We start from the raw sequence: 12312 nt of genomic DNA, 5'->3' as shown, positions 1-12312 counted from the left end.
AATATTAAATCAGATAGATTTGTCTGGACATTTCTCTTGCAGTACGGGAGAAGACACTAAATCAACGCATCTCTATTATTGTGCGCCGTGTGGGCATGAATTCTCAGAGTTTTGCGGATGCGGGCGGGAGTGGGATGAAGAAAACAGTCCCGCTATATCAGGGCTCTACTGCCATCTTTCTTGTCTTTATTATCATTTGCCACATAATTAAAGCAACCTGATACTAAATTATCCGATTAGTCGACTAATCGTTTCAATAGTCGGTGACTAGTCGACTATTAAAATAGTCGTTAGTTGCAGCCCTACATGCAAAAGCATTTGCATACACAGCATGCAATAACTTTTAACGAATGTCGCGTGTTTGATCTGTTCAGAGTCTGGAGTGAATCTTCTCAACCTAGCAGCAACGTTAGCTCTGCTGTTAATCACTGTTGACCTCACTTGTATTTTTTTGTTCAAAGATATAAAACAAAGTTGATGCTAATCGACCTGTTTGTTCTCCTTATTTCCAAATGAGTCGATAAGAGAATCGAATCGTTAAAGAGAATCGAAAATAGAAATCGGAAAAATCTCCTCAATTCCCATCCCTACTGCCGTGATGTTCGAAAGAAAGAAAGACTGCAGCATCACAGGTGATACATTTAAGACAACACCTTCTTACCAAACCCCCACAACTTCCAGAGTCCTGGTGTACTCGGGTGTACTGAATGCAGTTGTTGAATAAATGTGCTCCTGCTTGTAGCAGTGGAGGGACGGCTCTTCTCCATGTCTTAGCTAGACTGTAAATGTATAGGTTGATGTTAGACTCTTACCCTCCCAGGCCTGCTCGGTGCGGTTGGGAGTGTTGCAGTAGCTGTAAGCCTCATTTATGGGGCTGGGCTCCTGGGTGTGAGGCACTGGGAACACTCGCTTCCTGCTCTTCCCCAGAGCCCCCCTGATCCCCTCATCCAGGCCGTGGACACGCCGCTCCTCCATCATGGGAGAGGTAGGGATCAGGTTCACTGTGGAGGAAGACGACGGCATCAGGACCGATTTAAAGAGGAAAGGGAGAGAAAGAGAGAAGTAATCAAATGGAAAAAGAACAGTTCTGGCTCTTACATTGCACAGAGAAGGAAACAAGGCTGTGTTTTTCTCCAATTTACCGTCAAAACTTCACAGAAACGTATCCGATAGTTGGGCTCTTCCAGGTTGGATAAAAGTGGGAAAAATGCATGAAAAATGGAACTAAAACCTGGACTGGTTTTCAAATAATGGAGAAGGAAAGATTACTGTGGACAACGGATTGAGCAGGAGACAAATACAAATCGAGTAAAGAAATTCCATCACAATTCATCTCCATGTCAACGGCTCGGTAAGTCCAAATCCTTCAGTGTTTCCACGGTGTTGCTTAGGCACCGGTGACCTGTGAACCGCCAGAGAAAAGGTGCAACAAGAACAGAGCCGTCGTGGGAACTGGAAAAACCATTTACAATCATCCAACTATGAAGAAAAAGAAACCGAACCTTTAAGGAAAACTGGGAATCCAAATCCCCTTTTTACATATTGCACCAGAAATCCAAGCTGGAAAGAGAACTGTGCAAACATCACACCCTGCTGCAGAAAGAGAGAGGGCCGCTGATTATTAATGCAGAAAGCTGCCGCTTCTCGTTCCTTTTACAACTTTCAGACTCATAATTAGAGACTGAATGAGAAATGATGATCCCAAGAGTTCAAAGCTCCTCTGTGTTGTTCTCATCACGAGGCGACTGAGAGATCTGCAGCCCAGATAAATAGTGTCATGAGTATCGCTTTGAATCTCATGCAGATGTAGCTTTACTGTGTTTGTCTGCTTCAACAGAGCACACTAATAAATAGATATTACAGGGAATCTAAATGTCTCTGGAAATCAATACAACATCATTTCAGCCAAACCAAATAAAAGCCAGGAGGAAGAACATATGTATTGTGCAGCAGTACTAGGCAGGCTGTTAAATCCATCAGGTTAGTTTTCCCCAACAGGATAAAGATCACAAAATAAGATAATAATATAATTCAACTCTCGTGTCTGCATCGATTTTCTCCTAACTTTATTCCCACGCCTTCTCCTCCTCTGGTATTTTGCACAAACAATGCGAGCTGCAGACTTGCAGACCAACAAAGCAACTTTATCTGTATGATTAGTGTTAAATTTAGTGGTGCGTTGCAGAAATTAGAGCTACATTTCAGTGCAGAGTGTTGTTGAAGGCTGCAGCGTGTTGCCGTGCAGCGTTGCCGTGCAGAGCTGCAGCCGCAGCAAACTGGCTGTGAGCTGCACACTAAAAATCTAATTTTCTATCCAAACACAACCAAAGTGAGACACAGATGCTGACAAAGGAGCATTCATAACACAACGCTGGATCCAAAGAAAATCAATGACTGCAGTTTATGGTACAGTATATAGCTGCCTGGACATTTTGCAAGAATGCGATGAATTTTGAAAACATAAAACCATAAATGCTCAGCCTCCTCCTTTTAACCATCCAAAAATCACGACTCCTGAACACACTTCAGTTAGGTAACAACCGTCAGGTAAGTGCGAGCCAGCCAGCCGGGGGCGAGCCGGGTTTTCCCTCATGTTGCATCGTAGTGAGGCATAAAACCACCTGTGGTATGTGAAAAGCTAAGTGGACACTTGTCCGTCCAGCAGATCTGTGGCCACTCTGGCATCACTCTTCAGTCCCACTCAGTCTCCTCAACTGTCGGCGTCTAAGAAACTACATCAATATTAAACGGGTTTTCTTCTTTCTCTTTATTTCCTGCAAATTTCAATCTTGGCTGGCTGCAGCCGTCTCCGATGCAAACTCTCTTTTGGCCGGCGCCTGCTTGACCGCTGAGATCGTTCATCATACCGATCCAGCTAGCTGGCATTACTGCTGATAACTGACGGCAGCCCCAGCACACACACACACACACACACACACACACACACACACACACACACACACACACACACACACACACACACACACACACACACACACACACACACACACACACACACACACACACACACACACACACACACACACACACACACACACACACACACACACACACACACACACACACAATATGTGTGTGCACCATTAATATGAAAAGCACTGATCATTTTGGAATAAAATAATTGGGAACATTTTTTTTTCCACAGCATCTACAGTGGACAATTGTTTTTCATATGAAACTCAGAACAATTATCTAATTATTTATTATTGGAATATTGATGAAATGATCAGCAATACTGTTGATACTGCCAATGCGTTAGCAAGGGGGATGCACCCATGCATAAACACACACACACACACACACTAATGTATGTGTGTGTATAAATCCAGCAGGATTAATAAATATGAACACAGGGGTCTCCTGCCCTGAAAGTTTATACTTGTCACTAATAATAATTATCCCTCATCTATTATTCTCAACACCATTTTACTCCACATAAAAGAGAAAGTAAAAAAAAAGGACCTCCAAGAGAACAAACATGATCAAGAGAAGCCAAATATATATAAAAGCCTTGTATTTAATCAGATGAAAAGAATACAAAAAAAACCCTGCATAGTTGCCATTGGCTCACCAAACATTCCCCACTGGCTGACCACCAGATATTAGTTTGCAGTTAGCTTTTACTCTCGTTAACGAGGTTTAACCCAAAATATTTCCAAACCTCTGCTTCATACCCCCTCAAAAAGAGACCAATATCCCAGAATAGCATCAGTACAGCCTTAATAAATACTCCATGACGCAAGTCAATTGGTGGCTATGTAAGATCTACAAACAATTAAAGTGATTCTTGAGATAAACTTCACAAATTTAGTGAAGCACAGAGAAAGAAAAAAAAAAAAAAAGCATCAGCTGGACACAAGAGTACAATAAATAACGAAGTTAAGCCAAGTTCAGCCTCAAGTCAATGCCAGGAAAAACACCCAGCTAGACTGCTGTCGGCTTAAGAAAAATAAACCCCAAGCATTAGGAGCATTAATGAAAAAAAAAAGAAGTTCAAAACATTCATTAAAAAATGTGCATCAACTCACCAGATATAAAGAAAAAGAAGAGAAGGGGTGCAGCGACGGTGGAGACCATTTTGACGAATGCTCTGCAACTTGAGGTCTGGCTGCGAACACTGGAGCTCATTCATGACCAAACCCCCCCCCACCCGGTGCCCCGGCCACGGCCGCCTCCCCACACATGCCTGCCCAGGCTAACCAAACTTTTACAGCTCAACTCAGTCACAGCCGCCCGCACAATGGCCGTCTTGTGACTTCATGGTCAGCACTAAAGAGCGCTCCAAATGCCACGCAGAGAAAACGCTGCAGGACAACTGAGATGAAAGGAAATACACACACACACACACACACACACACACACACTGATTATTACTGGAAACAAGAGGTGTGTGCCCACGGACAAAAACCCAAATATGGAGTGAGGGTTGTAAGATCACACAGCAGAAAACTCTTTGGTGTGGTGGCTTTAGTGGGGGAAAGAGTAAAAACACATGTTTTTGTCTTAACACACGACAGCAGCTCGGTGTTTGAACTTGAAGAGTGTAAATTGGCACAGATTCAAATCTCAGCATCCGAGCTAAACTGATCAAGGCTTTTCTACGGCCAGTGTTCAGAGGACAGAGCTTAGAGGTTTGGCCTGTATGTTGGGTTGATCCTCATTTTTCTGCTCTTAATAGAGGCAATGCCCATGACGTCACAGATACGACTTCACAGCAGGTTACGCCCACTGAGTGTCAGAAAGACTGAGTGACAGAAAGACTGAGTGACAGAAAGACTGAGTGTCAGAAAGACTGAGTGTCAGCTTAAACTTTCAGTTTGAGCAACTTGAAAACATCTAAAATGGGAAAGAGCTGTTGTACGATCGACTGTACTCATAGATTTAGCAAGAAATCCGAGTTATCGTTTTACAGACTGCTGAAAAACAAGCTTAAGAGAGACAAATGGATCACTGCAATTCACAGAAACAACTGGATTCCAGGCACCAAAACGTGGATTTGTGGTTCCCATTTTGTATCAGGTAATGTTGGATTTTTGGGTAGTTAACGTTAAACGGACAAATCATAAAGTTTGGTGTCCTCATCACTTTAATTTCTACAACAAATCCTGCCTTGAAGTCGGACCAAGCATCAAGACTTTTGTAAGCCTTCAAGTTTTGCTTCGTGTATTTCCCCGGCGTAGAAATGAAGTACATATAAATATCAGAAACTGGATTCTTAGCCAAATATTAATGTCCATGGACCACTGGTTCTTGGTAACTGTACGGGTCACTGTTAAGTCCAACTGCCTTTAATTTAAACCGATAATCAGCTGCTATCCCGTCTTCTCCACTAGTTGCAGTGCAAGTGCTTACATACAGTAAACAATGGCAGTTACAGCTTTAACAACAGAGGAGTGCTTGCATGTGAACGTGCTTGTTAATGAGCTTGAGAGGAAGCACTGGCTGATGTCAGTTAAATAAAAGGCCAATATTAAGCCAGATTCATGGATTAAAGGGTACAAACACAAAGGTATTACTTTTATTTTTCCTTTTTTTTTTTAATAAAACCATGTTTTAAACTTTGTAAAATCCCAAACCAAAAGGTTTCCCATGAATATAACTTCTGAAACTGGGAATCCACTCCCACAACATCACTTAAATCTCTCATTAATAGCACCTTTATATAATTTTATAACATTCATGTCCACGTTACAACACTCATGTAACACTCAGCTGCCATCGAGCTCAAGATCTGTGGTTTTCTCAAAATCGTTCCTGTTTTTAAGTCATTTTAAGCACTTCTGTCCTCCGTCACGTCCTCTGGGACTCCCCTGGATGTCAGACGAGTGAAACTGCTGTTTCCAACTGCGTCAGAAGCCGTGCAATGACAAACTTGGAATAAGAGATTGATTTTTGTCATCCAGCAGCATCAATAACCACTCAGTCTTTCAATGTGCCGATTCTCAAAGAGCAATAAACATATGGAGGGGCTTTTACAACAACTGAAATGCAATAAAATAATGGATGGGAGTAAGACAGATCAGCATGAAGGAAGGACAATAAAGCAGACTAATGAGAGGAGCAAGCGATGGCAGCAAAGTGAAAGAAAAACAGAAGCTGAACATCTATAAAACATGAGAAGCTTCCCTTCTTTGCTTTTCCTGCGTAATGGTTCAATTCTGTCTGTGTGTAATGAATAAATGATGACGGCAGTTTTCTACTCCAGTGGTACTGACAAAAAAAAAAAGGAGAACTGAAGTGCAGCAATAAACAAACAACATGAAGAGTCCCCTAATTAAGAGCAAAGCAAATCTAAATAATCTTTGAATTGAAAATTTGGGAAAAAATAGAAGTATTCCAACTAACCACAATTATGTAAGTCCATATATTTATGTTAATGTCACCTCGAAGGGCATTACCCCGCTTATACCATGGTCACTAACCAAAAAACATACATATTAAATCAGTTATTCATGCTTTAATGTGTTTTCAGTTGAAATCATTAGTTTTATAACAAGCCACAGCTGAGCAGACTATTTAATCTCTCGTCTGCAGACGTTGCAACCTGGTAAGTTACAAAGTTTTTTTAACAAGCCATAACTCAGTTTCCTTGGTAACGGGAGATATTCTAGTCCGCTCAGCTCAGCTATTTTCTTTTCTCTCCTCTTCTGCATCCCAGTCATCAAAATTGTTAAATTCACAAAATAAATGAAAAGAAATTACAAAATCACTCAAGTCGCCATCCTGCGGTAGCCGGCTCTTCTTCTCTGAATCTCCGTTGCCGTGGTTACCACCTGGCAGTTGATCCAGCGCAATGATATTAAAGTTATCAGGTAATTTGAACAAACTTGTTTTCTAGGTGTAGATTATCACTTTTAACCTACACCTGCCAGCCAATCAGAATCCAGTATTCACACAGACCGTGGTATAAATTACAATAAATCTGTCACTACATCAATTCAATACATTGAAGCAGACCCTCTAAACCCGTACTACACAAGGGTCCAAGAGGCACAATGACTACGTTTACATGCAGTCAAAATTGGGGTTATTGCTAATATTCCGGTTACTGAAACATTGGGAATATTCCGTTTACATGGTAATTAATCATTCAGGATATCTGGATCAAACCAGCGACGCACGGAGAACGTCATGACACAATTCCCGTCATTTCCGCTTCTTCTTCTTGTATCCAAATTCAAAACAAATGCTGCTTCACGCAACTTTTCGCTCACCTTCTTGTAAATCTTCTATCCCGGTACTTTCTACCGTCTACAAATGATAAAATGTTCATATCCTTCATTACATTTATGAAGTGATTAGTCTCCTCCTGGTCTTGTGTTTCTCTCTGTTTATAAGAACTTCCTGGACTCAAAGGATCAGGATTCCTTGCGAAAAGAACATGTGCAGAAAACAAATTCATGTTCCGTTGATGGGGATATTCCGTTTGGCGTTTACATGACCAAATATTCAGGTTTTAAAAAGAGTAACCCAGGGGTCATATTCAGGTTTTTAAAAACCCGAATATGAGCAAATTCGGGTTATTCAAAGGGGTTATTGGTGTTTACATGGCCGTGCAATACCGGGTTATTGCTAATATTCGGGTTTTAAAAAGGGTTATTGATGCATGTAAACGCAGTCACTGTCTTGTCTTAGATGTCCCTGCTCAAACACCCGACTGGACCGCTCAGCTTGTGATCCAGGTCTACACAAGTCCACTAATCTGAGCCAGGCGTACCGGAGCAGAAGAACATCTGAAACATGTGTTTCCTGAGGAACAGGGCTGGGAAACATGGCTCTAAAAAAAAAAAAAGATCAGTCTCAGCTTCCACTTGTAGTGCATAAAACACACATGGGTTTCATTTCTGTATAAAGCAGCGTCAGTGTCTGTGTGAGCGACCAGAGTACTGCAAACACTGTACGTTACACACTAGACACTCAACATGCAAGTGACAAATCACATGTGATGGTTATCTGACAGTATACTCACTTATCTTTGTCAGCATATATTATACCTACTTTAGTAGCGACTACCGTATTTTCCGCATTATAAGGCGCACCTTCAATGAATGTCGTATTTAAAAACTTTTTTCATATATAAGGGCGCACCGCATTATAAGGCGCACTAAATATCTGGTAAAATACTGTACTATAGTGGCTGGGGTTGAGTTAGCATCTACCTGATGGAGCTGCGCTACAGAAAATGCTACAAAATCCTACAGCAAATGCAAAAAAAAAAAAAACAAGAAAAGTACCATATGTCAAATTTTATTAACAAAATAAAAACCAGCTTTGCTCCGTCTCGTCAAAGTCGCCATTATGTGAGTCAGCGTCGCTGCTGTTGTCTTGAACGACTGTGACGATTCCTGACGTTTTTAGCGCCGTTACTTCAGCGACACCAACTACAATACCCACAATCCCCCTGACTACAGTAACAGAAATTACCGTAATGATCATATATAAGGCGCACTGCCGGTTTTTGAGAAAATGAAAGGCTTTTAGGTGCGCCTTATAGTGAGGAAAATACGGTATACCCACAATCATCAATGCATCTGGCTCTACCGTTAACAAGCTTTTAAATTATTTTTTTGAGCTTCAGCATAGCTGTAAAATGTAGTTATTTTTATAAAGTGAAGTTTGCTGATGGGAGCGTATTAATACAGATCAAAGGTCTTTCAAAAGCTGATGAAACCCAAGAATCTCAATATTCAGAAAACGATAACAGCCCCTTGGCTAGGAAGCTACCAGGGTTGGGCACTTGCCTTCCCTCTCTCAGAGTTTCAGAGTAGCATCGGTGGCTCTTGTTGTCATGGTGATTACTTAGGCTGCCTTATGTCCATCAGTTTACTGTTTACAGGTCAGGGTGAAGAGAGCTAACATCATCACTTATTACTTTGGTTGGAATATTATATTTCGGTTTTTGTGAGGCAGGTTTTTGTGCATTTTAATCAAGTTTGTGAATCCTTTTAAATTCCTAAACTGCACATATATCCAGATAACCAGACGTCCTCTTTCAAAACACTCGGTGTGTGTGTTTGAATCCCTCCATGCCGAGCTGCGTACTCCAGTGAACGGGTTCAAATGAATGTGTTCATTGAACACGTTAATTTCTGTGAGAACGTTGAACTGAACGCAACATATTTGCAAATAAAGAACTTGAACATGAACTTGTTCAGATCTGCAGATCATGAACTGGAATTTTAACTGTTCAGATTATGTGAGTTTCAGCTTCACTGTTTACGTCCAATTATTACGGGATACATTTCAGCAGAGGCCGGCGCACACATTTAAAATACTTGACGAGACCATGACTTCACACTACATTACCCACAATGCAGTGCACACTAGCGTAACAACAGGCACCAGCTTGCATGGCAACGGTGGCCTGAGCCCGGTGCATCTTTACATGACCAGTGAAGAGTCAGATGATGATGATCCGCTTATCATTATCTGTGGGAATTTTACACATCGTCTCCCAAAGAGTCCAACGGTAAAAATCTAACCTTTCTGTGTAATGTCCAGCTGCGCTGAGAAAACAAGTCTGAGCGTCTGCCTCGTCAACTTTAAATTTGAAACGTCATGTGGAGTTAAAGCATCAGTCCAGTGTGAGAAAATATCTGCGAGTCCTTGACCCCTTACTTGCAACCCCCAACTGCCCCAAACGACCCCAGTTCCACTGCTGCAGCTTCAGGGGGAGGATTTACCTGCAACAGGGAGATAAACTGATAATGGACTACATTGTTGGAGATTTAAAGCCTGAGTAAAGTTAAAAAGCCACTATAATACATGATTGTATAGTGAACAGTTTTAGGATAGGGGGGCGCTTCATTCGTACTTCTCACCTAAAAATATTGAAATGAACTGAATTTGAACTAGTTCAAAGTGAAAATGGTGAACTATGAATGTGAACTCATCATTTTAAAACTATGTGAGCTGAACTTTGAACTAGTTCATTAGAAGTATGAACTTGCACAACACTGGCGTACTCCCCCACCACGTGTCATTACGTGTCATTTTCTTCTTTGCTCCTCTTCTGCAGCTGACTCACCAACCCACCATGTTAAACCAACCCAACCCAAGCCTTACCATCTGCTTTATTGTAACTTCATCTAGAGCAGTGTTCTTTAACCGTGGCCCTCAGGACCCCCTGTCCTGCATGTTTTAGATGTTTCCCTGCTTCAGCACCCTGATACAAATGACTGTGTCATTAACAGAACTGTGCAGATCTAGATGGCAAGCTGATGACGACCATTAATTAGAATCAGGTGTGTTGATACAAGGCAACATGTAAAACATGCAGGACCAGGGTTGAAGACCACTGATCTAGAAAGATAACTTCCAAATGATCACTTTGTGCATGAGGCAAACTCTTGAATACGTACAGTTACTGCATCAATGCCAAGTTGTTTATGTCCAAATCCAGATGAACCTTAGATTCAAAGAGTTTTCACACGTCTAACAAACACCCAATCGCCTGCCTGTGAGTGTTAAGCTGGGCAGACACTGTGCAATATTTTAAATCGTTTGATTCAGCCCCATCTTACACTGCACGACTAGATCGCGGAGTTCAAAAGTTCACAGCCCACGATTTATGGTCTCACACTGTACGACCCGATGCTCTGATGCTCCGTCTGCTCACATTATACGTTCATAATCTTCACGTCGGACTTCTGTTACTGGAACTGCAACGTCAAAAAGAAGTGGAAGAGGAGGAACCCCGAAGTGGGAGACACCGAAGATGCTCAGCAAAAACAAACGCGCTGCCTTAGCACTTTGTGCCATTCTGTGTGGCGATAAATGAAAAAAGATTAGACAACTTCGTGATTGGACAAGGAATTGGCTGGGCAGACGTGGGAAATAAGGTCTTTTTTTCTGCTATTAAAACATGATTTGTAATGTGAATTTGCAACACTTTAAACTACAAATAATAGTTTTTGACGTGACATCAGAGATTGCGCATGCTCTCTGTGAAAGGATGAGGCCAATCGGGTCGTAGCTGCTTCAACTGTGATTCCTTCACGAGGAGCGACCAGGATTTCAAACACGCTTGATTTTCTTGCGAGCTCACGATTTGTGATCGGGAGCTCGTTGTGAGGTGTTAATCTCTCGTCGTTACTCCACGTTTACTGCACGACGCACGACCAACGATTGGGTTGAAATCCGGCCCGATCCAAAAAATAGTCGCACGACTGGAAAATCGGTTCAAAACAAGTCGACAATCATACAGTGTATGCCCGGCTTTAAACAGAAGAAGATGAGAGGAAGCAATAATAATCCTTTTTAAAGCATTGTTTAACATGCTCTGTTCTACAGTGACATTTGGGTGAGGAGACGGGAGGAACACGGGTGTGAAAGCTGGACTGAATTTTGAGTCTCAAATCGTTAACAAGAGATAAAATGAGAGAAAGAGCCCAGCAGCTCTTACCTAGTTTTTCGCATGTTTAACACAAACTTAGCAAGTCGTATAATGCAACAAAACAGGAAAGAAGAAGCTAAAGTGGAGGATTTAAATTCCCTAACTTAGGTATTTAATAATTAAAAAGATGAAGGACGGCTCAGAATATTTTGCGGTGTATAACACCAGCTTAGAGCAAGCGGTTTCAAGTATGTTCCTACTAATAATATTATTTATGGGACACTGAACCCATTTGCTTGTCCTTTTATAGGATTACAATCCCTCCAACTCCCTTTACTTTAAGGTTTTATGTGATCAGAATTAAGGTTTATTTTACATTCAAATGTAAAGGGATTTGTCCTGCACACCCTGTCCGCATCATCCCCCAGTGTTTTTCCGACCCCAGCTCTCCCTTTTCCCTCAGCTGTGGTTTCCTTGCATTCATTAGGTCTGGCAGGAGTTCACCATCGGGAGGCCACTGTTGGTGCTGGATATTTTAAGGAAATCTATGGGGGATTCTGCTTTGTTTTGCTTTGAATGGTGTCTAAAACAGGAAAGCAACAAGAGGACATGCATGAATGTATCCAACCTCGTCCCACACACACAATCGAACCTGGATTTTGGGTCAAAACCCCAGAGAGAATGGGTATTTAAAGCAGCCGAGGTGAGCACACACTTACAGAACTGGAGGCTCAGGCTGACGATGGCCAGCACGGCTCCGCCCACCACCACCAGCAGCAGGAAGCGGTTGCGAGCCAGCATCTTGTCATGTGACCGGTCCGCGTCCCTCTGCATCAGCCATCTGACAGTTAAATGATACAAACTACGGAAGAGTATTAGGGCCAGACAGTAGAAAAAATATTTGAGAGGGGAAGATTTTTTTTTTTATTGTGCACTTTGAGAAAAAAAGTCGAAAT

At 41.8% G+C, this 12312-nt stretch overlaps 1 protein-coding gene across 3 annotated transcripts in view; it reads right to left on the bottom strand.

Annotated features, from left to right (window-relative positions):
- The window catches only part of pxylp1 (2-phosphoxylose phosphatase 1), a 417866-nt gene that overhangs the window by 15121 nt on the left and 390433 nt on the right, over positions 1-12312 (bottom strand). The window contains exons 2-3 of one of the 3 annotated variants that reach the window (XM_061718758.1): positions 12076-12218; positions 813-1001 (exon numbers count right to left, since the gene is read on the bottom strand). In XM_061718758.1, the coding sequence (XP_061574742.1) occupies positions 813-1001; positions 12076-12218 (332 nt within the window). Of the gene's footprint in view, positions 1-812; positions 1002-4049; positions 4150-12075; positions 12219-12312 lie in introns of those variants that run through there. The other 2 variants (XM_061718760.1, XM_061718761.1) reach the window with 2 other exon arrangements.

Source organism: Cololabis saira, chromosome 4 (assembly GCF_033807715.1).
Source record: "Cololabis saira isolate AMF1-May2022 chromosome 4, fColSai1.1, whole genome shotgun sequence".
Taxonomy (NCBI): Eukaryota; Metazoa; Chordata; class Actinopteri; order Beloniformes; family Belonidae; genus Cololabis; species Cololabis saira.
Note: the sequence above shows the minus strand (reverse complement) of the source record. Positions and strands in the feature narration are given on the sequence as shown.